The 27,847-nt window shown below is 40.4% G+C and overlaps 1 protein-coding gene across 8 annotated transcripts; it reads right to left on the bottom strand.

Moving 5' to 3' along the window:
• Nucleotides 1-13: 13 nt before the first annotated feature.
• cnot1 (CCR4-NOT transcription complex, subunit 1) lies at nucleotides 14-27,211 on the bottom strand. 8 transcript variants are annotated; one of them, XM_077210634.1, is made up of 49 exons: nucleotides 27,033-27,211; nucleotides 23,280-23,581; nucleotides 21,710-21,817; nucleotides 21,501-21,599; nucleotides 21,324-21,392; nucleotides 21,177-21,231; nucleotides 20,874-21,077; nucleotides 20,583-20,751; nucleotides 20,267-20,393; nucleotides 20,035-20,148; nucleotides 19,439-19,609; nucleotides 19,209-19,336; nucleotides 18,879-19,119; nucleotides 18,676-18,795; nucleotides 18,429-18,551; nucleotides 10,641-10,792; nucleotides 10,398-10,548; nucleotides 10,107-10,299; nucleotides 9,861-9,983; nucleotides 9,337-9,461; nucleotides 8,937-9,223; nucleotides 8,739-8,817; nucleotides 8,381-8,611; nucleotides 8,138-8,278; nucleotides 7,864-8,043; nucleotides 7,659-7,775; nucleotides 7,435-7,545; nucleotides 7,254-7,331; nucleotides 6,987-7,164; nucleotides 6,760-6,908; nucleotides 6,369-6,665; nucleotides 6,123-6,263; nucleotides 5,936-6,040; nucleotides 5,726-5,845; nucleotides 5,446-5,640; nucleotides 5,031-5,173; nucleotides 4,831-4,939; nucleotides 4,587-4,756; nucleotides 4,261-4,492; nucleotides 3,915-4,160; nucleotides 3,662-3,825; nucleotides 3,236-3,353; nucleotides 2,849-2,950; nucleotides 2,585-2,758; nucleotides 2,268-2,462; nucleotides 1,948-2,128; nucleotides 1,737-1,869; nucleotides 963-1,097; nucleotides 14-881 (listed from the first exon to the last, which is right to left on the bottom strand). In XM_077210634.1, the coding sequence occupies exons 2-49, from the start codon at nucleotides 23,379-23,381 to the stop codon at nucleotides 803-805; spliced, it is 7,164 nt and encodes a 2,387-aa protein (XP_077066749.1). In that variant the 5' UTR covers nucleotides 23,382-23,581; nucleotides 27,033-27,211; the 3' UTR covers nucleotides 14-802. The 8 variants fall into 8 exon arrangements, with proteins under 8 accessions (XP_077066749.1, XP_077066754.1, XP_077066747.1 ...); XM_077210639.1 differs by having other exon boundaries at nucleotides 2,313-2,462; XM_077210632.1 differs by having other exon boundaries at nucleotides 8,360-8,611; nucleotides 27,033-27,173.
• Between the last annotated feature and the right edge of the window lie 636 nt (nucleotides 27,212-27,847).

Here is a 27,847-nt window from a genome sequence, read left to right as displayed (position 1 = left end):
AGGCAAACAAAGGTGCAGTTCAAGTGTTTAATGCAGTAACTACAGAATGCATACATACAGGAAATAAGCGGAACTAAAGGCAACTACAAATTACTACAAAATACAACACGCGGACCAATACATTTACAAAACATTCGAAATCCTTACAAAATGAGCTGTATTGGTCCTTTTTTTGTTCTGCAAGTTGAATCTTTGTACAAACCACAAAGATCCAATTTACCAACAAATTTCTGAATATTTCCACAATTGTACAAGTGCCAGGGAGAACCTCCAACCCAAGATTTGTTTCCTCACAGGTGCAAAACTAGTGACCCCCCCACCCTGCAGTCCAGGACATCAGTCTGATCCCATCAGCTCACCACACTGATAGCTCTCCCCTTAAAAACCAAACCTCAAAAAATAAAAAAATTAAACAAGACAGCTTCCTTAGCCTCTACCAAGCTTCCAAACAAAAGTCAATCCGTCTTGAAGGCAAAAAAATAATTTATGGAGTTTGGGGGAGCCAAACAGCAAGGAGTGAAATGTGCTCAAGCGTGTGCCTCACCTTTGACAAAGAAATACTCAAAATCTGCTCTTAAATGTCCCTTTTTAATATTTACATTGAACATTTTTAATTGTTGAGGGAGGAAAAAAAGATCCAAAAAAGAAACTCCTCATGTCAGATGCCGCCTGGTGGAAGGAGAGCGGTAATCCAGTGACAGCTGTGTGTCGATCAGATGTGCAGGGTGTTGGAGGGGCAAATGAAGGGTTGGGGAGAGGAAGAGCTCTCTCTCTCTCTGGGCACAGGAGCAGTTCCTGCAGCCTAACTGGCACCCGTTCCCTCCATCACCTGCTGGGCCTGCTTCTGCCCCATGCAGCACTGAGCTACCGACTGGAACAACCTGCAGAGAGAGAGGAAACGTTGCAGATCTTCTGTTGTAAAAATGCAGAAAGAATGGATAGTGTCATGTTGGCCACCTTACTTCTCGATCTCTGGGGCGCAGTGCACAAAATCATGGCTCCAGAACTTAAAGGCAGGGTTCTTGATCAGCTCTATGAAGGTGATGAGCAGACCCCATGGGTGTGGCCTGTTCACAATCAACCTCTCCAGCAGGACCCTGCACGACAAGCACTTCAGTCAACTTCATTTATTAGATTTTATTGTCATTTATAAGAATTCTTGGAAACACTTTAGACAAAGGGTTCCATTTGTTAACAGTTTATGAACTAACAATGGAAAATTATTCTAAAGCATTTATTTACTAATACATTATTAAAATCCAAAGTTGTATCTTAACAGTTAATGGAACTAAAATGACACGAGCCAATCGGTGGGCGGGGCTAAAGAGGCAGTGATGTTGATTTTCTTCTGCAGAGGTGGTCTTTCGTCACACTATGTTGTAATAATGTGACAAAATGAAACGAGTCGTTTCCTGAGCTTTGGATTCAATAAAAGTTGTTTTTGTACAAACAACAAAGTTTTGAGTTATGAAACTTACAGGATAATTTTTATAGTACAATGACCTTATACGTCAAAACTTTAAAGAAAATTAAATTTAGCAATTCATGACCCCTTTGATGATTATAACTAAATTTCTTCTAAAGCAGTCTGTTTCTGTGTTGGCCGGGCAGAGAATGAAAACGTAAAATGTATTAAAGTATCATCTCCGTACAAATAATTGCATTCGTTCTTACAAATTAAAATTTAAAGAATTTTTAAACTTATCATTTGTTAAAAAATAAATAAGATGTAATACCTGGTGATCTGCTCTTGAATGGCTTCAGCATTGGCCTCGGCAAACAGATACAGCATGGTACAACTAAAGTAGTGTGTATGGCTGTTTGGATAACGCAGCTGATTGGCTATCGCATTCAGGAATAGATAGCGTCCTGGGAGGAGGAAAATAAGTCACAATGTAAACAAACTAGAGAGAGAGGGAACAAAACAAAACTTTTTTTGCATCTCACCTTCAGTGTCTAGATCAACTGCGAGGTTTTGGAAGATGTCCATGTGAGCAGAGTGCGTGATGGTGCTCATGGAAGGAGTGCTACCCTTGTTGTGGATGTGGGCAATGGCCTGGGTTCCAACGTACAGCACGAGAGCATTGATCAGCTGGATGTTGTAGCGGTTTCCAGGCTCATTGGACACCTGGAGGTACAGTGCATTTGTATGCAATTATTCATTAAAGATAAACAATTGAGGGTTGTGAAGTCAAGTTTGTGTTTAGACTCAGCGAACTAATGTTTTACTGTCAAGAGCCTAATAATGCCACAAAAGATTAACTTACGAGTCTGTTGTGAACGGTTTTGTGATTCAGAGTGGCACCCTCTACCTGCAGGTTGCTGCGCAGCTCAGAGAGGAAGGTGACAGGAGAGCGGGTCTTGAGGTAAGAGTCAAGATCCTTCTTAAACTGGGACGGCATCACACCAGTGAAGTTAGTGAGGATGCGGGGAGCGATATTAATTTCACTCAGCATATCCACCTGGTGGGGAGACACAGATTATTATACATGCCACAATAACCACAAGTATACTTTAAGTTACGATTAAATACTAAACCACAAAGTATCACATAAGATGTCAAATGTGATGTGCAACTCTCTACCTTCAGATTTGGGGTGAAGGGGTCTGGAAGCCTCATGTTGCGGGGGAAGGCACTCAGGATCAGGTTCCTCAGCTGGATGCAATTGGGCGGGATGACATCGCAAAAGCCATAATGGTAGTCACACAGGAATTCTGGGAAGTCGTGTAGCAGGACAAGCAGCACACGAAGTGTTCCCTTGGAGAATACAGAGAAAAACAATGCAAGGTCACAAACTGACCCAGTGAACCACCAGACAGGCTTTTGGAGGAAAGAGTGTATTAATACCTTGTAGAGAATTTGCATAGGTTTGTTGAGTTCAACATTCCTTAGGAAGGGTGCAAGATACTTGAACAAATCTATCAGCAGCTGAGCATACATTGGCCAACCCTGCATGAGAGGAAAGAGACGTTTAAGGCACAGAGCGTAGTCAGCGATTGACTGGCATGAATATGGGATGTGGAGCGACATCAGAGGTGCCCAATCCTGCCCCTGAAAGGCCACTTTCCTGCAAAGTTTAGCTCCAACACAACTGCCTTGAAGTTCGGAGTATTCCTGAAGCTCTTGATTAGCCATTTCAGGTGTTTAATTATAGCCGGAGAAACTTTGCAGTAAAGTGGTCCTCCTGGAGCAGGATTGAACACCCCTGATGTATATCATACAGAAAAAACAGACCTTTTGTTGTGGTGTGTGCGCAAGCATCCTGGCAATGAAGATGCGGTGAGAGATGAGCTCCAGCCAAGCATACACAAAACCAGGTGCTTTAGTCGGCCTCAGGATGTGAAAGGTGTTGCTGAAAGAGACGATGGTCCTTTAGTACTCAAAGACTGATCAAAACCATAAAGGTGTGTTCACATTAGCAAAATTTCATTATCTATAGTGTAGAGATGTATGAAGCCTAGCTCACAAAGAAGTCACTTTCAAACCAAACATGTTGGTAAATACGACAAATCAGCTTTACCAAATATGTGTGGGAAAAATCTTTCACCTACATCAAATTCCCAACCTCATGGATTCCTATTGAAATGACTGGATTTTGCCCATGAAAATTAGCAGAATGATCCATTTAACCAGATCTCAAGTCTAAAACCATGTGCTTACCAGAAGGCAGTAAGAGTCTGGAAGTTGATGGTCTCCAGCACATGCTCTGGTGCATTAAGCTCCAGCAGGAGCATAATGAAGATTCGGTGGTATGGAAGCTGTTGGAACTCTGTCTGCCTCACATCATGATCTTGGATCAACACACCCACCACAATGCCCAGAACCTGCACCAAGACAAGAAATGCAGCATTAATCAAGACCTCCAAAAAAAACAAGTCAACATTGAGCCACAAACCACTGTAAGCATTCCAACCTTGTTGAGCAGGTTGATTTTGGTGACCGTGTTGGTGGCCTCTCCAGAGTGTTTGACCAGAAGGGCGATGAGCCGAACAAAAGCATCCAGGTTATGGTAGCACTTGGCCCTGATGATGGCAGGACTGGTGGTCGGGTGCTGCTGTTCGGCTTGAGCACGGTAACTGATCTCCACGCACATTTCTGTGCATAGCCGGAAGAAGCGAGTGATGAGGTCGTCGGTCTTCAGGATGCCCTGCTGGTGCATCTGTGAAAGAACAATGCAGCTGTGACAGGATGAAGTAATGCAGGCCAATTCTAGCCTTGAGAAAACTTTTGTATTTTGAGTGCTCTTTAACCTGGCTAACCTGTCCAACAAACGCAGAGAAGGCCTTAGTGCTGTCCCTTCCTGCAGCTGCTGAGTGGTACAGGTTGACCCATTCTCTAAGCAGGTACTCTGCCTTCTCTCTAAGACCTGGTGGGTCATCATACTCAGAGGCTTGAGAAATCCCAGAGTGCATCATGAAGTTTGGCCCACCATGGTGACGATCGATCATGGCCTCGTAGTTGGACCGGACAACATCCATCAGCTGGGGCAAACTAGTGGTTACACAGAAGTTGTCCAGATTACTTAAAATGTGCAGTAAAAAAAAATTAACATTCACTTCAACCAGTGGCATAAGTGGTATCTTACCCTTCAGGAGCATTGGCTCTGGAGTGGGCACTGGTCCTCATCAGCGTCTCAATGGTGTGGAAGAGATCTGCTTCAGTGATGTGGCTCCCGCTGCGTTCATCAACCAGAAGTAGCTTCACTAGCTGCATGGCGAACGCCACGGCCATGTAGTTCAGCCCGTTCTCCATTGACTGAAAACACAGAAGAGTAAGAATCCGCTCATTTACATCAGTTTCCTTAGAAGTCCGAGGGACACTATCCTCACCTGAGCCAGGTGTAAGTCGTACTGCTGCATGTTGACCAGGTGGTTTCTGATGAGGAGCTCTACGGCCTCAACGTTGTACTTGTATTCATCTCTGCACTCAATCAGGCATCTGCAGGGGGGTATAGAAGAAAGGGTTAGGACCTTTAAGACCCATCTATGCCTGAGACAAAAATAGGTTACGTCAAAGTTGAGGTACTGGCCTGGTGATTTGTTTGTTGCACCATTGTGGACCGTAGGCACGACCGTCTTGTAGGGCTTTCAGCACCAGCAGGTGGCACTCCCTGTAGCTAAGCAACAGATCAGTATCAGCACCACTGGTGGCATCCAGCAGACCCTCCACAGCCTGAGAGCAAGCAAGCAAAAGTGAAGTTAGATTTAAGCCGAGACCTTATTGCAGGGGTGTCCAATTCTGCTCCTAGATGACCAATGGTCCTGCAGAGTTTTGCTTCAAAACATTTGCCTGGAAGGCTGATTCCAGGTGATCCTGAAAACCTTTCAGATATTTAATTAGGACTGGAGCTAAACTCTGCAGATCAGTGCCCTTCCAGGAGCAGGATTGGATAATACTGCCATATTCGCTTATTCCCCAAGTTCCCCCCCCAGAGTTTATCTAACCTTTTGCAAAAGTCCCAGGGCAGCAATGCCATCACGGGAGTTCCTAGCCATGACAACTGCCTCCAGGAGGCTGCGTATGGCCTGGGTCTGTGGGTTCATGGCCAGCGCAGGTGGAATAGCATGCAGGTGCTGCTCAAGGTCTGAGATGCACTTATCGTAGATGTGAGCCACATCATCAGTGGGCCATGCTTGTTGCTGCAATGTAGAAAAAGAATCTGTGAGTTACTTACCCAATGTGGCAACCATACAAAAATCTCTTCAAGAACGACAGGGGCTGTACCTTCATTGGTTGAGCAAGGAAACCAGTAGGCTGAGACAGGTCGTTACTGGGTAGGAAGCCAGGAACGTTTCGGGCGAACTCCTCATAAACAGCCAGCTGTTTAGGATCCACTCCACCAACCTGAAGAGGAGCAGCAAGTTAGAATCTAACACTGTCAGAGAGCAGTACATCAATTCAATGACCTTTGAGAAGTTTGCAAAGAGCTCTCACCTTCAGTCTGATCTGCTCTGGCATACGCTCAGCCTGATAGGTGAGTACCATGGGGTCACAGTAGCGGCGGCCTTCTTGGCGAGCGTGCTTCCTCAGCTCAAATTCCTGGAAGATAAAGAAATTAATTAGATTACACTAGACATGACAAGCACCTGTTTAACAATTAGGACAGAGAGCAGGGACTTACAGTTGCCAGTCTCTTGTCCATCTCAGGTCCAGCTTTCTCCACTGCTGTCTTTTGGATAAAGCAACATGCAAGCTCACAGTTGTCCTGTGCGATGCGAGCAGCTGCCTCTTCCATCATTTCTCTCTGCTGGGGTGTGGGAGCCTGAAATGTATGTTCATCCAGTTAAAATTTTAAAGCGACTAAAAGTCCTGATTTTGAGCAAGGAAGGGTGTCAATTTTGAATGAGAGAACAAAGTTATTCCGTACCCTAAGAGCTGCTGCAAAGCTGTTCTTCAAGTTGGTGGCGATGCTCATGAGCAGTGGCTCTCTGCAGGTGATCATGGCCATGCCGGCCGTCAAGTTGCGCATCATGTGGTGGGCAGCCACGCGCATGTGAGACTCCTCGGAGTCTAGCGCAAAGTCCTTCCGGACTATCTGCTCGCAGGTGGTCATGGCGATCTTGATTGATCGGTCCACCACTGGGTGCACAAGCTCCTGTACGGCACGCTCAATTGCTGGTCTCACGCACTGCTTCAGCTGAGGGTGGGCCTGCAGCAGTGGGATCTATAAAAAAACATTGAGGAAAAGGTAGTGTACAATTTAAAAACATTCAAAAATAAAAAGTTGATAAATTGACTTTATATAGTGTGAGACTAACGTTAACATTGATGGTGATGTGCGGGGCAAGGCCAGCCAGGGCGTACACATTGATGTCATGGTAGCTGAACTGTGGCGTGGGTGGCCCGGTGGCCGTACAGGTTGTGGTGGTGGCCGGAGTTGAGGGAGCAACTGTAAATGAAACTGAGTCTACTTATGGTTAAACAAGGAAATAAACAATTATAGAAAAAGTATGCAACTTTAAATGTGCCTGTTTTAGTGTTATACCTGTAGTAACTATAGGCAGCATTTCTTCAGGAGGCTTGGTCTCTTTCTTAGGTGCAGAGAGCTGCTCCTCCAAATTCTTCAGCTTCTCTTTGTCTCTCAGCAGGTTTCCTGGCTTCAGCTCACTGATATCCAGAGACAGATTCTTGCAGAGCACCTCAATCTCAAACTTGAGGTTAAGCTGTAACAAACGAATTGTGGGACTTAGTGAAAACTACACCACTAGATGCTTATGCACCATATCCTTAGCATCAATGAGAAGTTACTGACCTTTAATTCATGTTCTTGGTGGAGCTCAGCCAGTACATTCATGATGCCCATGGTCCAAGGGTTCTGCGGTCTGAAGATCTACAAAACAGTGCACAAATTAAGGTTATGTCATCTAGGTATTTGCAAAACTGGCCCACACAACACCTGACAGCAAGATTGGAAGAGAAAATTGCATGATTACCACACTCCGCAGACTTGATTCCAAGACTTTGGCCACAAAGGGAACAACATACAGTAACTCCTGCTGGCCTTTCACATAAGCCTCCAGCAAGAGAGACTTAAGCTCTAGATCCTATAGAAGAGAGCAAAACAATAATGCAGTCACACTGCAGGTATAAACTAATTTGATTCATTTTTTAAACATCTATAAATGTTTCAATCACAGGTGATTAATAAAGAACTCACTGTGTATAGGATGGGTTTGTTTTTAGCAAGGGTGATCATTCCAAGCCAGTGACCCAAATTCTTCAGAAGGGATCGATCTGAGAAGTTAGCAGCTGCCTTATCAGAGGTAAGAAGGACCTGAGAAACAAAAAGGGACAACATTAAGTCTCCATAACATAGCTATACCTCAGTTGTATGTCCTTGCCATTTAAAAAAAAAAGTTCACCTTGATGTTTCTGTAAGTCTCATTGAGAACCATCTTAACAAACTCTGGGTTTTTCAGTGTGTCCAGGAAGTTCGAATACAGGCTATGGAAGTTGGGCTCAATGCTGACGCGCTTCATAACCAGGTACTGAGAGACCCAGGGCATGAATTCTTCTTTCACAGTCTCTTTCAGTTCCTCCACCTTCAAACAAACAAGAAAGTGTTTAGGGGTTAAAATCACAAATGTCTTGATATAAAAATGTAGCATACCAATGAAATAAATTGAAAAAACAAACCTTTTGGGTCATGTTTGATTGGGACAAGTTGTTGAAGATGAACGCTATCTTCTCTTGAACGTTCTCTGGGGGCTCAACGATCCTTTCCGTCTGGTCTGTGGCCACCAACAAGGTGTCAATGTTTGTGGTGTTGATTGAAGGCTGGGGAAGAAATTAAAACATCAAATAACAGATTAGTGCATCTTAATCATGGTTCCGTAAATGTCATTTTCTTATATTTACCATTGGTCTGTGTTCACTTACTGGCACGTCCTTCTTCGGTCCAACAGCTGTAGGTCTTGTGATGGTGGTGGTTTTGGCAGCAGTGGTGGTCGTGGTGGCTGTGGTCACTAAGGTGCTGGCTTGGACAGGTAGGGGGGCTTTAGGGGTCTGAGACTGAGCTTGAGCCTGGGCTAGAGCCAGGCTGCCTGGGGTAGTAATGGAGCCCTGCATCTTCACAGGAGGGTCTCTGGATTGCTGGCCATACTCTATATACTACACACAGAAAATGGACAACACAACAGGCGACTTATTCAGCTGGAAGTTTAACCGACTAGTGCAGAGTGAGAAATTATGGAAAGATGCTGCAGGCATCTACCAAAATAAAACTGAACTAGGTTACCTCTTGTAAATGGTGCGGGAACTGCAGGAAATGGGCTATTGACGCCAAGTGCTGACAGTACTGGGGATAGTCCTTCAGTCTGAGGAAGAGAGTGGCTCAGATTTAAAACAAATGCACAACTCAGTATAGTAAGACATGTTCCAAATGAGATCTTTATTGTATGTTGGCTGGAAAAACATGAAACACTAGTGACAGTACCTATTTTTAAATCTATCTAGTGCAGCAATCCCAAAGTAATACATCTTTGATCCGTAAGGTTTGCGTAAGGCTTCCAAGACGTATCGTAAGGCCAAGCCCAGCGCCATGTATGTGACCAGGCCCTTCTCAATGATTCCCCCGAAGAGGCATGCAGTGATGTGCAACTCTTTGTCTGGATACTGAGGGAAGAATCTGTACTCCTCAAACAGATTCCTCAGCATGCAGTTAAAAACTTCCCGTTCCCGCTTGATGTTCGAGTCCTTAAATCTCTGCAGCATTTCCAGCACCTACATTAAAAGAATAACTATGAATGTGAGAGTTGCACATGGTAAATTATAGTTGAGGTATTAGGAATGAGCAAAATTGTCATTCCTCTCATTCAGTTCTAATTCAATCTCACCTCATCCACAGACATTGTGGGGTGTGGCGGATGGTTGTAGATGCGCTGGAAATAGCTGTTTGCCTCGTCGTCAATCTCCTTACTAAAGTGCTGGTTTGCCTCGGGCCACACCTGAGAAAGGTCAGCTACAACATACAAAACCCAGTTACCGCACTTTATGCATATAAAAAAATCACATGTTAAAAGACCTACTAAAGTGCAAAATCAGAGAAAACAAAACAGAAGTTCCTGGCAAACAGCTTGTTTTCCTTCATAAGTCTAATGGAAGAAAACGGATGATATTTTCACACGGATCCAAACTAGTTGCCAAAATCATCTTGCAGTAATGTAGACTGACCTGTATTTCCTCTTAGATTGTAATTATACTTTTTTGGCCCAGGGATGAAAATTACACAGATTAAAGACACTTTGAAATGGATGTCAAAAGGACATTTAGAAACTGAGGGCCAGTTTTGAGAGGAAATACATCTTGAGGCGCCTGGCACTCTCTCAGCCACACCACCACTTACAGGCCTTCATCTTACTCTGCTGAAATGTAGGAGGGTTTAGCCCCGGTGTGCTCATCTTCCTGGTGCCGAAGGGGTCACTGTTGACGGCAGGCAGGCCCAAACCTGAGCCAATCCCAGTCAAGCTTGAGCTCAGAGGACCTTGAGAAGTAGTTTAAGAAATTTGTTAAAATTCTAATTCATTTGTAATTGTAAATAAACTGAGCAGTAGTTCAGCCTCAAGTTTGGACCAGAGTTTATAAATTCACAGTAGTCTTATGGTACCTTGGAGCTGTGAAGAGAGGGGGTTAATTCCTGGGAAAGCTGTGCTGGGGTTTGGGTTTGAGAAGGCTTTGGCTGGGGACTGGGGGTTACTGAAGGCAGAGCCCTGCAGGCTGGGGAATCCTTGCATGCTCGGGGTATGAGAGGTGGACGAGACACCTAGACTCAAAGAGCCCATCGCAGAGAGAGGGTCCATCTGGAATACAACAGGACAGATTTGAGTACACCACCATCAAAATACAGTTAAGGGAATCTTGACACTTATAGCAATCTTCAGTAAGTAAGTTCAGTTACTTGAACAGGTGAGATGGCATCTAAGCTGCTGGTGCTGGGAGCTCGTCCTTTTGGCAGGACTCCTGGGGGCGGCTGCCGGGCCTTGTTCATCACATTGCTACAGTTGGCCACCATGGTCAAGATTGTCTCTGACAGCTCTTGAGACACACTCCTGCTCAAAGAAGCCAGCAACAAAACTGAGTTTAACTGCTACCCAACCACTTTCTTGAAATGCTTAGAAACATGTAAAGGCTCTATACGGACCCTGCACAAGACTGCAGACATGCAAGCATTGTAGCCAGTGTTTCAGGAGGAAGTTGAGCACTCTTCGGCTGGTCTTTCTCTGGGGTCAAACCACCCATGATAGAGGGACATCGTCTCTTCAGGAACGTGACGCACGCCTGGATGAACGGCTCCTAATAGGCGAAGACAGAACACGTTAGTCTTTAATGACTTCAAATACATTGCTGGTCAAAATATTTGGGGTCAGTGAAACAAAGGTTTTGGAAAGAAATCAATTGTTTAGACTAGAAGAAGTCGACCAATAGTGGATTTTACCGATATTTAGGTTCAACCGTACATGCGAATAACTGATTATTCAACTGATATTTTTTTAAATGGATAATGGATTAAAAACAAACACTCCAATTAAAACAGTGCTGAACTGAAATGTGCTAAATGAAATATATAAATATGAATATATTAAAATGAGAAGTTTTGCATGTATTAATATTCAAGCAATACAATTGTACCTTGATCATTCATGTTAGTTCATAGTACATTAAGGTAATAGATAAAATAAAATTTAAAAATCAATTTAAAATGTATTACTAAATGTTGAATTTAACAAACTAATAGTGGTCAAGCGATATGGGTTTTTTGATGGCCGATGCTGATATCTTAGAGAGCAGGGTGGCCGATGGCCGATATAAAGCCGATATTTATTACATACATACACACACACACACACACACATAATATATATTATGTATATGTGTGTGTGTATGTATGTGTGTGTGTATATATATATATATATTATGTATATACACACACATACTTTATATTTAAATCAATATTTAATAAATTTGATAAATTTAATACATATTTAAAAATCTTTAAAATAAACATGCTTAGGCCCTATACTTTAGATGGCAACTTCTTGAATCTGCAATCCTATTACATAATTTTTCACAAATAAAGTAATTGTTTAAAAATATATGAATGTGAATAAAAAGGAAGTAAACACTGTAACAGGGCACTCAGTAATCTGGTAATTAATCAGTAATCACTAGGGCTGCAACAACTAATCGATAAAATCGATTATAATCGATTATGAAAATCGTTGTCAACGAATGTCATTATCGATTAGTTGGTCTGCTTACGTCACGGGGAGCGTTTACTGGTACGCACACACACGCAAGGTCTCTCTCCCTCAGGCGCTCTGCCGAGCGCGCGCGCTACACGGTTTGGAGCAGTCTCGCATGCGCGCTCTTGCTTGCGCGCTCTAGATTTCGGGAGTTTGAACTATTTCGCGGGCATCAGGGAGCCGCAATCAATATGCGGGAGACCCCCGGTACTTCCGGGATCTTGGGATGTCTGTATTTTGTCTCGAGCATCAGGTTGCGCAATCAGTTCGCTCGCAACGTAAGTGATGGATTAAAATAGCGCTACCGCAGAAATAGGTTAAATTAAAACGGTCTTTACAAAGCGAAGCACTAAATATAAAGGCAGTTAATGACAGCAGCAGTAAAATATTGTTTTTTAGTCACTGTACTCAGTGGTTTTCAGCGAATGCTTGTGCACTAATGCATAATTTCTCCTGTCCTTTACTCAAGCCTGTTAGCTTGCTGGGTAACGTTACCTTCATTCCGTTCTCTTTTTATAGCATTTGTCTACTAAGTTTTAATTGTTTTTCAAACGCGATCTACTGCGGCTCTACGTTCACACAATTGTTTTCAGTCTTTCTATATTTATTTAATCAATTTATCCTTATATTATTCTTTTATATATTATATATAATATATATTATATTCTTTATCCTTATATATAATTAATTTTAAATAAAAATTAAATGAATTATATATTTTAGATGTTTTTAGTTTGTTTTTAGTTCAGATATTCACATCTGAACAACATGTCTGTGTAAATTTGTTTTAACAAAAATTGTGTTAAAACATAATATGTTGGATATCATTTTTTTAACAATAATCATGTTTGTCAACTTGCCATCAGCAATTATCATTAAAAACAATGCAAATATTGATATTAGTAAAACTCAATGTGTGGCTTTTGCACTTTTTAAAGTAGAATTTTACACATAAATACCTTGATTTACGGTTTTATTTAGTTATAATAAAAAAAAAATCTAATTTAATTTCTATCCGATTAATCGATTAATCGAAAAAATAATCGTCCGATTAATCGATTATCACAATAATCGTTAGTTGCAGCCCTAGTAATCACTGATAATCATATTTTTTCAAATAAAGACTTTTTTTTTACTTTGACGTTTGACAAGGTAACGCTAATTTTACATACAGCACACAGTGAAAACGACATGAATATGACACAGTGGGCCAATGGATATAGCACAGCATATTTTAAAATGAAGGATTTAAAGTGTTTCGATCGCGTCTCCTGTGAAGCTGATCTTCTGTTTGCATTCACTCACTGCGCACGAACTGACCGTCACTCGCAGGAACACGTTTATGCAGGCTACAAATGCACACTTCACAAGATATCACAGCTGGATTCGATTAAATCTGCAAGGTTTGTGAAATTAAATGTTTATTAGATATTCAGAGATTTGTTTAAATTATGTAGATGCGCATTTGCTGAATGTTGACGGTAAATGAGAAAGTATTTTAGGCTGATTGTTTTCCTTTTTTCGGTTACAAAAAATATAAAAGCAAAGTATTACTTTATCGCATACCATTTACTTTCTTTGACAAGTTCTGTAGCCACCGGTTCTGTCTAACAAAGTATTAGATCTGACTGACACAGATCGTAAACTAATGAAGACTGAGAATGTGAGCGATCGTTGTGTGATCAGGCGCTGCGTTCTCTTCTGGTGCTGGTGTTCTCAGCGCCGCCCGTCAAAATAAAAGTCCGCAGCGCCGTCAAAATAAAAGTCCCGCCTCCAACACCATCGGCCAATCAGAAAAACTTATCGGCCGATGCCGATATATTAAAAAAGCCAAATATCGGCCGATATATCGTCCGTGGCGATATATCGGTCAACCACTACAAACTAACAATGAATAATACTTCATTTATTAATCATGCTTAAAGATGGCCATATTTAAATATCTGCAAAGGCCAGAGCATTAAAATTACATAAATTTAGACCTATATTACTTGTATAGTCTCTCACTTTATTTGCTTCCTTTTTAGAACACTCGATTATCTAAATCAAAATAATGTATAGTAGTGATACAAAAATAACTTAAATCGAATGCGTTTATGATTTGTTCATGTTTCTGTCGGGTGCATGATGTTGAGAAAGCAATCACATCACTAGCTTTAAATATGCAACTTTGTGCTTAATGAATGCATAAAAGTGACCAGCTGGATATAAACTAATGGAAATAGATGGTAAAAATAGCGACAAAACATTTGGGTCAGGTTTGCGTGTGTTTTTGTCATTGCTTTAATCACTTGAGGTAGCCACTACTAATGTTAGTCCTCTCAGCCTTGACGGCAAACATACTGCAGTTCTTTCTCTGCTAATGCATTATCTAGTCCTCAAACTAATTACTTTATAATGATATGGCAATATGTACTTTAGTGTCCTGTATTCATACCGTTTTGCTGTCGATGTTTTAAATTTGCATCTGAAGTGTCAGCAGTCTCTGTGCAGCACTGCAGCCTTAGTGTTAACATAAACAACTCAGCCAGTGATACTTTATTATTTGGCCTCTAGAGGCTGCTCTCGCTCTGTATAATGCCGCAGTCTCTCTCTTTTTTTTTAATGAATCTTCAATCAACATAAACATGACAATATGCAGACATGACAAAAAAAAAAATCCCCCAAAAACACAGTTTGCCAGGGGAGGCTTACAGACCATTACATTCCGCAGTCTCTTCTCAGCGCTCTCGTACTGTGTAATGACGGCATAATAATCAAGTTTCCTTTGTGTCTTTTTTATTCAATCAAACATACTGCGTTTGAGAGTTAAACTAATTTTGTAATTAAAAAAATATAAAAGATTGCAAAAGTCTTAAGGCTCAAAAATAAAGTTGATAAAATTTGCAGTGCATGTAAATCTTTGAAAACCTTTATTTTCTTTGTGCATTTCGAACACATTTCATAACAAGTGCACAAATTTTGCTAACTTTTCTGCTGTCTTTTTTTGCGAGTCAATCTTTTGCTTGCAAGTTGAAGTTTTGCTTGCGAATGAAGCTGTGTCTCAGTGGACAGTCTCCATCAACCAGGATAGAATGCCCTTTTCTATTGGTCACCCTGGATAGTGACAGGTTGACCACGCCCACTACATTTTCCAACTGCTGACGCGCAGTGTATATGAGAGAAGAGCGAGCGAACTTGTAACATGGTACTACCGGTCCTATACTGGGTAAGATAACTGATTTACTGTGGCGAGCAGGACGAGGCCAGTGGCGTGATGATTACTGATTAGTGAGGTTTCCGTGACACACCGGTCTCATGTCTCTCACGGAGGAGCAAAAGCATAGAGCAACGACAGTGAATAAGAAGAGAGGACAGGCCTGGATTTTACATTGTGTTGCGTTTATTACTGTTGCGGTTCAGTTGTCCGTGAGGGACTGCGGTCTTTAATTTCGTTTTGTATTTGTTTGAAGTCTTCGAACGTGCCTCCTTTTTCCCACAATAACGAACTGTGTTACAATCACAAACTCAGTGACCAGTGAACTGAATTATTCTCTTCTTATGCTCTCCCATTTAAATACTTAGCGGTAAAACTGCAGACTGGTTTAGCCAACGTTGAGTATATTTTATTAGCCAACATAACAGCATAACTAGCAGCCAGAGCCATCAATAGCATACAAACATTGGTTTTAAGCCAGTTATTTTTATCTTTTGCTGTAGTGTCAGAAGGAAATATCAGTTTACATTTCCAAACATTTCCAAATTAGCTGATGTAACAAATACATAACATTCAGAAGCATTTATATGTAACTCAGTTTTTGACTAAATAAAAATCATTGATCACAAATTATAATCACTATTTCTTTACCTAAAGGTACACTAAACTTTTGGTGCTCTAGAGACAAGCAGTTTTGTTAACAGACAGATCATTCATATGACAAACCAGCAGCTAACAGTCGGCTAGCAAGTCACACTAAGCATCAGCCGGATTCTTTTCTGACAGCGTTATTTAAATCTCTACTTAAGTTTCAATATGAAAAAGTTAGGATGCACTTACATAACAGCAAAAGTTAAAAACTGCTGGGCAAAATCTATAAAACCTGTCTTGCTAGATACCGTAATTCCTCAAATAAAAACCGGAGCCTTTATTTACCTGAACTGCAGAAGGTAACCGGCTTTTATTTGAAGCAGGCTTTTATTAGAGGCAGGCCTTTATTTCTAATTCCATCTTTTTCATAAATAATAGGATTGGGCCGATAGACGATGAAATCATCTATCGCGATGGCTGACAGACATCACTATGTTGAGACTGCATCGCGATCCACCCGCCCGCCCTGTTTCCATGGTGACGCGTCATGCTTGGCACGCACGTGATTCACCACAGCCAAAATAGCGCTGTATGACAGATGTAGCACTTTTTTTCTAAATATTAACAAACTTGCTTAATCTTCCAAACTCCGATTCTCAAATACATGCAAGAGAGTTTGTTGTGTCGTTTAAAAATCTTTAACGTTATAAATGATCTTGATCTGTAACGTGAGATGTTTGTTTGGGCCACAGTTCAGAGATTCCTGTCTGTTGGATTTATTACAGCACATGAATTCATCAGTTTCTCACGAAATACATTAAAGTGAGTGGCCGGTGAACTGGGAGAAGAACAGAGTAAACTTAATAGTTACTTGCACTGTGATATGAATAAAACACCTCGGCATATTTGAATTGTTATTACCGCTTCCATAGACACTAGTGTGTATTTTACACACTATAAATGTATTGTTTTTCTATAAATTATATGTATTTAAATGTCTGAAACCTAAAATAAACATGATGTGGTTAAAAAAACTGAATAGTTGTGATATACGGTATGACAAGCGCTGAAAGTCCATCTTTAGCTCAGCGTGAAAGCACAGTTTGAATCTGGCAGTTGTCGCGTCAGAGCGGGCCGACATCGATGATGAGATGTAGAGAAAAATATCTAGTGGAAAATGAGTGTTACGTTATGTCATTATATGAAAGGCACAGGAGATTACCTATCAACACTAAATTTTCCCCGCCTTAACTTGAGACCGGCCTTTATTTGTCTGTGTTGACCCTGTCCCCAGCCACTATCAGAGGTCCGGCGTTTAATTGACTACCAGTTTTTATTTGAGGAATTACGGTAAGTGCATGTAAAACAATTTATATATCATTAACAAAAGAAAACTTGAAATAATTTATGAAACCTAATTTATTTTATGTATTTTATGTACCTATATCATTATTATAATTTTTAAGCCTAATATTGTTAAAAGTCAATGTTACATCTCTCCTGCTGCTAGCACAATCACAGTTCCGGGTTCTAATGAAATGATCCGACCCAACGTTAAGTATTGGGAGAGCATAAGAGAATAACTCAGTTCACTCATCACTGAGTTTATGATATTAAATCAGTATAGGACCGGTTGCTCGCCATGTTACAAGTTCGCTCGCTCTTCTCTGAGACACTGCGCGGCAGCAGTGGGAAAACATAGTGGGTGTGGTCAACCTGTCACTTCGATCCAGGGTGACCAATAGAAAAGGGCCTTCCATCCTGGTTGGTAGAGACCACCCACTGAATCACAGCTTCATTCGCAAGCAAAACTTTTCAACTTGCAAGCAAACTTTTCAACTTGCAAGCAAAAGATTTAGACTCGCAAAAGACAGCAGAAAAGAGAGCAAAATGTGTCTTTGAGAAGAAATGTGTTCGCAATGCACAAAGAAAAATAAAGGTTTTGAAAGATTTACATGCAATGCAAATAATTTTATCAACTTTATTTGAGACTTAAGACCTTTTTTGCAATCTTTTAAATGTAATCACAAAATTAGTTTTAATCTCAAACACAATGTTCGATTGAATAAAAAAAAAAGACACAAAGGAAACTCCATACATACTCTTCTCAGCCACTCCAGCAACGGACGCAACCCGGAAAAACTATCGGTGTGGATTTTTGCCGATAACAATAGTTCCACCAATCAACTATCGGTACCGATATATCGGTCGACCTCTAGTTTAGACAATTCTTTCCAAGTAAGGATGTATTAAATGATAGTAAAGACACTCATAATGTTACAACAGAATTTATTACTAAATTTCTATTATAAAAATTAAGCAACAAGACTGTTTTCAACAGTGACAAAAGTAAAATATTTCTTGCAAACAAAAGTAAAAGAACATTACACTTAAGACTGAAGTAATAGCTGCTGAAAACTCTGCTTTGCTATTTTAATATATTATTTAATTTAATATTTTAAATGTAATTTATTCCCGTGATAGCAAAGTTATTTTAAATGGCAAAAATCTCAATTTATGCTTTTACTGTATTTTTGATCAAATAAATGCAGTCATTGTCAGCATAAATAAATAAATCCAGTAACATTATTTTAGGGTCCAACTCTCCCTATTAACTAGCTACTTATTAGCATGCATATTACTAGGATATTGGCTGTTTATATGCAATTATAAAGCCCATATTAATGCCTTATTCTGCATGGCCATATTCTTCATCCCTTATTCCAACCCAATACCTAAACTTAACATCTACCTTACTAACTATCATGAGCAGCAGTAATTAGGAGTTTGAGGCAAAAATTATAGTTATTAGTAATAATTTAAAAAACTAAAGTTTGACCATAAATACTTACCGACCCTAAACTTTTGAACAGTAGTGTAAATTTGAATGTTTACTTACCCCATGTTCTCGTATTTTGTCAGTGAGCCATTTGTCAAGTTTGAGGTATTCACGGCGAGAGGCAAGTGCAGCGAGGTCAATTACAAAGGCAAATGGAGTACCATTCAGCAGCATCGATAGAGACTGCAATGTACAGAAACATAAGAATAAAAGTTTTTAAAAAAAAAAATTCAGAACCAGTTTTGAATAAGAACTTTCTCAGTCCCCAAACCCATTATGTATGTCATGGAGTTGAGTAAATTGGTACCTTCAAGTCCTGAGCCACATCCAGGATGCGAGATAGCTTGGCCTGGTCATATTGCTCTCCTCTCATGTACCACTCAGCCATAGAGTGCATGATCAGTTGGCGGATTGAGGGGGACTGGCCCTGTAAACATAAGTCAGGCACATTAGTACAAAGTGACACCATAATGAAACTGTGCCGTTCAAACAGATGTCAAATTCACCCACCTGTCCATGCCAGGCATAGTGCAAGATGATGGCGGAGTTGGGGTGGTTGCCCAGGAAGATGGGCATGAGGGTGGAGATGAGCTCATGACGCAAGGTGTGCCAGGAGGTGCTGATCTGTAGCAGCGCTAGCACCAGCATGTCCGGGCAGTGCTTGATGGGAAAGCTAAAGAGCTGCTTCACCTGCTCATAATGCCCAACTTCAGATAGGCGCAAGAGGCTCTCCACAAGGTCCAAGCTCTTCCTGTTGACCAAAGTGAAAGGAGAAGATAAACATACAGAGGGACCAAACTTTTTGGAAAGACTAGATTGTTTAAATGGCTCAACACTAACCATGTAGCTATCTCTCTGTTGTCATCCTCAGGTGGGGCCTTCAGGATGTCAATAGCAACCGTGTGACAGGGGTAGTCAGCAAAGCAGAACACTTCAGGACTCATCAGGGAGTGCTGAATGAACGATAACTGGAGAACAGAACAACAGGGATTCAATATGCTACTTCCATTTCCATTGCAAAGTTCTGGACGACTAATTTAATATGATTTGGCATCAATTAAAAACTTTACCTGTCCTTCTGCATGCTTCCATGGTCTGTAGATGAGGTCCACTGGGAACACCTCCATTCCCAGGCCCCTCTGGACCCCATATACCACTATCTGAAGCCCCTTACTGTCCTGGATTAGAAAGCCTGGGTGATCAAGCTCATAGGTCACCTCTTTGAAATTCAGATTGGGGTTCTGAGGAGAACAAGCACAGTCAAATACAGCTAAAAATATGGGGAAATTTAGCTGCATAATAACTAACATTTGACCTGGTAAAGCATTTAAAATGAGAGCTGCATGATTAATTAATCATAATATGGCTTAGTGCGATTATCCAACCACAAAAAGACTGATTTAATTAAATGTATGCACTGCAATATATATTGCATGTATGCATTCTGCTCTGATGTTTTAAGTGGTTTTCCACCAATATCGTATTGATATATAATCCATTTTTTGGCAAATTATGTTGCCCTACAAACAAGCACAGCAATCATGGAGCTTTTTTTAACGGTAACATTTTTAACTAGCAATCACAATTTTCATCAGGGATAAAAACAATTAGATTTTCCCCCCAGACTGTGCAGCTGCAGTCCCATCTGAAATAACTAGAGCCTTACCACTTCTTTGACCACATCAATCAGAACTTCAACATTCCAGGTGTGGGCCTGAGAGCCATCACTCTTGTCCTTCCCATCACTCCAGATCCCTCCGCCCACTGGATTGGTTAGGGACTACAGATACACAAACCAGTTACTAAAACCTGCTCACACTCCCTAATCTCCGTTTAATCAAGCTGTATTACAAAAGAATTCCAGCAGAACCAAAAACACACCCAGACAGAGAACGTACCTGTAGGCCAATGCCGTCTGACAGCCCAGAGTGAGTTAGGGCCATCATGCCCAGCACTCTGGCCACCTGACTGGCTGTCACCTCTCGCACCCCATACTGCAGGATTATGTTCCTGCACTCTTCAAGACTGTGGAAACAATCAATAGGAATCCCTTTAAAATGTCAACAGCACATTTTGGGCGTTTTTCTATCAATTTACATTTTCCCCAATGGAGCACAAAACTTTCCAAAATCCTTAAAAATAAAAAAAGCACATGTTTGTAATAACATGGGAATGAGCAAATGACTAAATTAATTTGCAGGTGTTTGTTAATACCTTGCACAAAAGCCATAGCCAACTTCTTGCATGAAGTCAGCAAGGGAACTCTCCATCATGGTCTTGTTTAAGTCTCCAGAGTCTGGCAGGATCCTGTCCATGAGAATGTCCCGTTTGTCAGGGTACAGCAGTGGTGCGAGCACCACAGGACAGCGCTCCTGCGGGAAATCTGGGACACAAACAAAAACACAGGACTTAACTCTAGAGCACGCATGAGAACTTATTTCACTCTGGAGAACTAGCAAAATACAACATGCAAAAAGCCATCTTGTAGTAGATTTTTCCACTAACCTCTGCACAGTGTTTTGAGGAACGCGTCAATCTGCTCTTGTCCGACTCCGCTCGTGCCCTTCTGCCCAAAAAGAAGATGGGAGAGGAGCAGATGCAGAACCTCTATGGCAATGTCCTGGAAGCCACCTTCCTGATTCCCTCCGAGGTCCGCGTCCACGTACGAGCGGAGAAGGTCAGGAAGCTTCTGCTTCACAAACTGAGCAGCTGTGAAAGAAAGCAACCAGGGTTTGTTGCACCGAAAACTTTTGCATCTAATGCCCCAGAAGCGAAACTGAAACAAATAATTCAGGAAGTGACACTTACCAAACCCTCGTAGGTCTGCGTTGCTGGAGTTCAGCAGAGCAAGGCCAAAAATCACCTGGTGAGAGAGACGGATTTAGTTCTCACATTAATTTGATGAAAACTACTATTTTTGACTTTTTGAAATATATTGGAAAGCTTTTTGCCTACCTCTTGAACCTTGCTTAGCTTGAGAACTTTACTCAGCTGAGTAAATAAATGAGGTGACGGTTTCAAACTCTACAAACAAGCAGACATGCAACCAATGAATGAAATGTATTATAAGCACTTAATCACAAGACTGGCATTGAATATAAAAGGTTAAATTTGAAAGGTAGATTAACAAACCTTTTGATAGTGCAGGGGATTGTCAATGGCGTAGCAAAGCGTTGAAATAAAATTTGGTTTTGTAATAAGAGAGACACACTCCTGGATCAGAAATTGTGTCTGAAGCAAATAAGAGATGGGAAATAACACATTAACCAAATATTGAAATTAATATACTTTTATTTTTGATAAACAGTCTCCATTTTCAAATCAGAAGCTACATATATTACCTGGTGGAAATCTTTGCCACTGCTTTTACCATCGCCACTGAAATCCACATGGGAAAAGAGACAGCGTAATAAATGCCGGTCTGCCTCAGGGCCGTGACGATTCACAATCTGAGAAAAAGTGATGGATCAAATGTGAGTACCTTTAGTTCACTGATGGAACTAACAATATTCACTTAATATTCCAGGTTAAAAACTGATAACTACGGCCATGTTCAGACTACAAGCAAACACACAATTTTTTGCATCACTCTTGGCACGACACTAGGGCTGGGATAAACGATTATTTTTTAAACGATTAATCTAGCGATTATTTTTTCGATGCATCCATTAATCTAACGATTCATTTTCCCAGTCCAATTCGATTTCGGCTCGATTATCAATTATCTCCCCATTAAGTGACTAATAGCAATTTTTAATTCTACTAAAATGCATTCTTAGTCAGAGGTAGCATTCAATAAAACCTTGAAGCCTTGAAAACACATAGGCCTAGTTTACTGAAAAAAAGTGCAATCTGTCACGACACATTAAAGAGCCACAAAATAGAAGGCCAATTTATGGTTTAATTTTCTTTGACTGAACAAATTTAAAAGTTGAGACTTTATTAAATGTTACCTTCTTGGTCCTGTCTGTCAGCGCGTTGTCAGTGTCCTCTATGTATTTTTCACGACATTAATAGCTATAAGCGCATACTTCTCTCGCAGCAGTCTCGGCACGCGCTTAGAGCTCGTGTGAATTGCACGTATAAAATGAAGTTAAGAAACAACCTCGATCCATCAGGAAACGCCACAGGTCGCTGCATTTCACTGCGCTTTGTGACATTTTTTCCTTTTGCGTAAAGAAGCCGTTCGCCAGAGATGTGTTAAAAGATAGCGGAGTGCATTAGGCTGCCGGTATAATAATCATCCTGGCGTCGGGTCTGAGTGAGTAATTTACTCTTTAAAATACTTTATTTTACTCATAAGACTGCTCTTATGAGGACACTCGACAATACGGACAGTTTGGCATAATTTGTGCGTGTTATGGTTCGTTCAAGCCCGAAAGAGAACTCGATACTGACGCACATTTTTCTGTGGGGGGTGTGTGTGTACTTTAGAGGAACGAGTGCGTGCCACCTTGCAATTCTGATAGTCTGAGGAGCACTCGTGTTGCTACTAATCTCGGGGCCGCGATCTTTGTTTTGGGTCTGACGAATCGACGCGCATATTTTGTGTCGACGTATTTTTTGCGCCGATGTAATCGATGACGTCAACGCGTTGTCCCAGCCCTACACGACACACAACAATAACATCAAAACTGGTGACGGCAGCGCCGGTATTCATACGATGTTTAAATCGTATGTCCAAAGATTTTTCCATTTTCCTGTACGACGGAGGAGCTCTGCACTGCAACTTGATAGGACGCTTATTTGGAGAGCGAGACGATGCACCTCCATTTTTTCTACATCCTTTTTGAAAGCCTCATCACATCCGTGGGAACACCTACATCTTTACCAAAGCAAAAAAATCCAATTTGCCTGCAGTCTGAACATAGCATAAGTGCATTTATGACACCAAAACACCAATGCACTCACGTGTTGTATTTCTTGCTGGCTGGCTCTGTAGTTTTTCTTAGTTAAATTGTCCACCAGGTAGCTGATTTGAGACAAAGCCAGCGAGAGCGAGTCAAGATTCATTGCTAGTTGGGGCGGAAGCAGGCGGCCGAGCCCGGCGCAAAATCACCATTATTCCCCTTTAGTCACTTCAGTGATAGGTTACTTCTGTCGGTCCCCCCCCCCCCAAAAGGTGTGAAAAGTGTCTGGTTTCCAACAAGCAGAGTCTCTGGGTGGTTGCTGATTCCAAGTAATGTCCTTCAGTGCACTTCTTAGTGTAACATCTGGACAAACATAATGAAATACAAAAAACAATTAGAAAGGGCAAATTAAAATGCGTGCACAATAGATCTTCAGTTGCCATATAAAACATTCAACAATATGTCCATAGCACAAATAGAGACAGTTCACCCAAAAACAAGTGATCATTTACTTGTTCCAAACCTGTATGAACGCAAATGATATTTTGAGAAATGTCTGGTTTTTGGTCCAAATATTATCAACATTCATTGAAATATCTTATTTTGGGACCGGACTTAATTATTTCTGCAGAACTCAAATGACGTACAACACATCAGTCCGCTAGCACAGGATAAAATCTCACGTTTTAATAGTATTTATAGCACCTAACTTAATAAAACAGGCTGAGAGACTTTGAGGAATTATTACCACAAAATGTACATGCGTATGCAAGTTTGAGGGCTTTTATTTAAATTAAATACCGGTACATACAACTCTTTAGCTATTATACCTCTGTGTGCCAATGTTGGCAAGCTTTTCTGCATTTTTATATACTGATACATTGGTCTTAGCACCTTAACATCTTAGCACCTAGAGCGCAGTGAGTGCTTTGATGTTGCTGACCCCTTGTCTACTGTGTTGGTCTTATAAGGTTATTTAGTTATCCGAAATCAGAGTCTGATTGTCCCTCCACTATAAAAGGAAAGCTGCAACAGTTGACTGCATGAAGTAGCCAACATTCCATGCATCATTTTTTCCCCCGGTTAAAGGGATAGTTCACCTAAAAATGAAATTATTTCATTAAGTACTCACCCTCATGTTGCTCCAAACCTGTAAGACTTTCGTTCACCTTCCGAACACAAATGATCTTCTGGATGAAATCTGAGAGCTTTCTGTCTCTCCAAAGACAGCTACACAACTAGCACTTTGCCCCTTCAAAAAGTTCATAAAGAGACCGTAAAACGAATCCATTTGAATTAAGCGGTTTTGTCTAAAATTTTCTGAAGAGACTCAATCGCTTTATATGATTAACAGATTTAATTTAGGCTTTTATTGAAAAATATGAATCAACTCACACATCAGATGTGGCAAACGGAAGCTCAAGCATGTTTGCTTGAAATGTGGGAACCAATGAGGTTCATTCTCATGTGTTACTCAGCATGTTCTTCAAGAACCAATGAGGGCCATTTGCATGTTACGGAGCACATTTGAGCTTCAACAAGAACCAATGAGGTTCATTCTCGTGTTACGCAACACGCTTGAGCTTCAGTAAGAACCAATGAGTTTCATTCTTATGTATTATGCAGCACGTTTGAGCTTCCGCAAGAGGTTTGTTCTTACGCGTCAAGCAGGTTCGGTCTGTTTATGTTAGCTGATCAATGTTTGTGTGAATAAAAAGACTACATTCAAATTCAATCTGTTAATCACAAAGCGAGGGTGTCTTCAGAAAATTTTGACTAAACCGCTCAATTCATATGGATAAGTTTTACGTTCTCTTTATGAATTTTTGAGTTGCGAGGGACTGCATTCTGTCCTTATGGAGGCACAGACTTTTCTCAGATTTCATCAAAAAGATCTTCATTTGTGTTCCAAAGATGGATGAAAGTCCTACGGGTTTGGAACAACATGAGAGTGAGTAATTAATCACAGAATTGTCATTTTTGGGTGAACTAACCCTTTAAGAGCATCATCGAAGCGTTTCAAGAGCACTTTTAGTTTTTAAAAATAAAATTCATTTTTTAGTTTTAACTTTATATTACACAATGGTATAGAATAATCCATAAGTATACAATTTAGGATGCCTCAATACAGGTGTGCAACAACACGAGTAGTTTAAAAACTTTAAAAACGTTCAACATACTAGGATTCTAACGCTCAATTCATTAAAACCTTACAGTGTAAAAGTAAATTAAACAACTTTAAATTTAAAAAGGTTTCAGAACTCCAGTTCCAGAATATTCAGCCACTTTCTGTTTTATTTGTAACGCGCGGAGAGAAACTGAACGGTACAGCTGCAAAACCGGAAGTCATACACTGATACACACTCAGACTCACAGGCCTCGACTATAGTTGAAGGGTCGCACATACAGAGTAAATAAACCTTAAGAACGTTCGGTTCCTGCTACATTAAAGCCGTCAAGGGCTTGCAAGTACATTTATGAGAAAATAGATGTATGAAGTGGGACGTTTTGAAACCTAAACCAAGCAAGACTGATTTCCACAACATGTTTTCTAAACTCATTTAACTGTTAGAGCACATTCTTGAAATATTGAGTGTAAACAATCGAAATAAAATACAAAAAACCCCAAATGATTCTTAAGGGTAGTTATTAAACGTTAACACATAGTTTCTGTTACAAACGCTAGTCACGTAAGTTAAAACAACAGATTACTGGCGAAAACGTTCAATTATTTAAATAGAATTAGCCTGTATTACAAATAGTTAACTTGTGTAATTTTCACGAAACAACACCCAACAACAATTTGACTTCAAACGACCAAACACTCCCAGCTTGGCTGTGGACAGCACCGTTAGCATTTCTAGTGCTAACTCATCTTTCATCCAAGTTGCTTCTTATTTATCAATATCTACATAATTATGACACGAAACGCCTCTTCGGATAGAGTTTTAACCCCTACTCAACTGCATTATCCCGAAATTAACTACCGATAACTTTTTAACGGCCAGTTCTGTCAGATTCAACAGTCGTGCTAATCCAGAACTGGCTAACAGCTAGGCTAAGCTAACAGCCTAAAACCTCATTGTTTCGAACGGTGACGAGCACTAGCCTGTTCCCGACATGCTCATCGAGATCACTTAGTTGACAGTACCAGTCTGCTTGTTTGTTTTGGGCATTAATGTTGGAAATGTACAACAGACAAGAGTTATGATTGCCAGTACGAGTAAAACACTGGCAAACACTTCCATATCATACAGTTCTAACATGAATATTGCTAAAATATGGCAACCAAACATCTTACTCATGTATAAAGTCGTATTAAATGCACTGATAGTTGCGTAAAAACAATTAGACATACATGTAAGAGCATGTAAATAAATGCAAGTGAACATAAGCAGTTATGCAGGTTTGCATACAACTAAACTGCTGTCGTCCGGGCCTCAATCAACACATTTATATGGATGGAGAAACAGAGCAAGGCAACAAACTCGGTGTCTAAATTCACTCCAGTGACCATGTAGTTAGCTACAGCGCGCACCACAAGAGCAAAACTTATATTCATAATGTTTTCAAAAATGCATATTAATGGTCACATCCACCGAACTAACGACCGTTAACTGTGATCATACCAGTGCGCCCTGAGCCGGTTAAGATTTTATGACTTTTTGGCCGTTAAAACCACCAGCAAGGTAAGCTACATGCTAATGAGCTAACGTTAAATTAGCCGAGCAGACAACATATGATAAGCAATTCATATATTCAGCTATTTTTAAGATTTGAACGGAACCACGATCGCAGCGAGAGGACGCGTTACCTCGATCCTGGAAAAATTACGAGCGGATGATCATTTTCGTCGTATTTCTTCGTTCTGATCTTGACTGATAAAAGGTCGCTTTCTCCCTCGGTTCGATTTGGGTTTTTCAAAATAAAATGGCGACTGTCACGGCACGCGCGCGCACCTAGTGCGGTGCTTATTGAGCTCGCGCACGACTCACGAGCTCGCGACTACGCAACATATTAAATGACCCCCCTCACCATGCGCACAAATGGTGCAAAGTGATGGAGGCTTCGCGCAGATGCAAACGCACACCTGTTGCTGTGTGAATGGATTGCCAATTACGATTAGATTGGATCTCTGCTTTTTTTTTGTTGCAAGATTGTGGTTTAATTTTTTTTCTAAATAAGAATTGAATGTCTCTGAAAACACTTTTTAAATAAAACATTCGTTTATGACTGTTCATGAAAAATATGCAAAAATTAAAATGAATAAAAATTAAATTAACACAGTAATGTAAACCATAACATAGTGATATACATTGTGTTTCAACAATGCATTCTAAAATTAAAATATAGTTAATAAACTGTGGAGTAATCACTGATTTCCAGTCATGGAAATTATTTTTAAAATGCCAGAATTACTTTGCATATAACAAAATTTATTTTAAAATCGAAAAAAAAAATATCACAAAAAAGGTGTAAGAAAAGTAGGCTAATGAACATATCAAGTGAAAGTCATGTTTTATGCTCAGCTGTAAAATATCTTATATATAATATAATGTGATGTATAATTTATATATATATATATATATAAGCAATATGTGTATTTTTTTATTTTATTTGTTGATTTGT

Source organism: Siphateles boraxobius, unplaced genomic scaffold, assembly GCF_051911475.1.
Source record: "Siphateles boraxobius isolate OS27281-9 unplaced genomic scaffold, OSU_SipBor_1 65, whole genome shotgun sequence".
Taxonomy (NCBI): Eukaryota; Metazoa; Chordata; class Actinopteri; order Cypriniformes; family Leuciscidae; genus Siphateles; species Siphateles boraxobius.
This window is presented reverse-complemented; position numbering and strand designations above follow the sequence as displayed.

Excerpts from the sequence above, each read along its gene's own strand:
- cnot1 (XM_077210632.1), bottom strand. The coding sequence starts at position 23,381 with ATGAATCTTGACTCGCTCTCGCTGGCTTTGTCTCAAATCAGCTACCTG. Across the intron at positions 5,174-5,445 it reads CCCTGGGACTTTTGCAAAAG|GCTGTGGAGGGTCTGCTGGA; the intron begins GTTAGATAAACT and ends GCTTGCTCTCAG. Across the intron at positions 2,463-2,584 it reads CCTTCACCCCAAATCTGAAG|GTGGATATGCTGAGTGAAAT; the intron begins GTAGAGAGTTGC and ends TCTCCCCACCAG.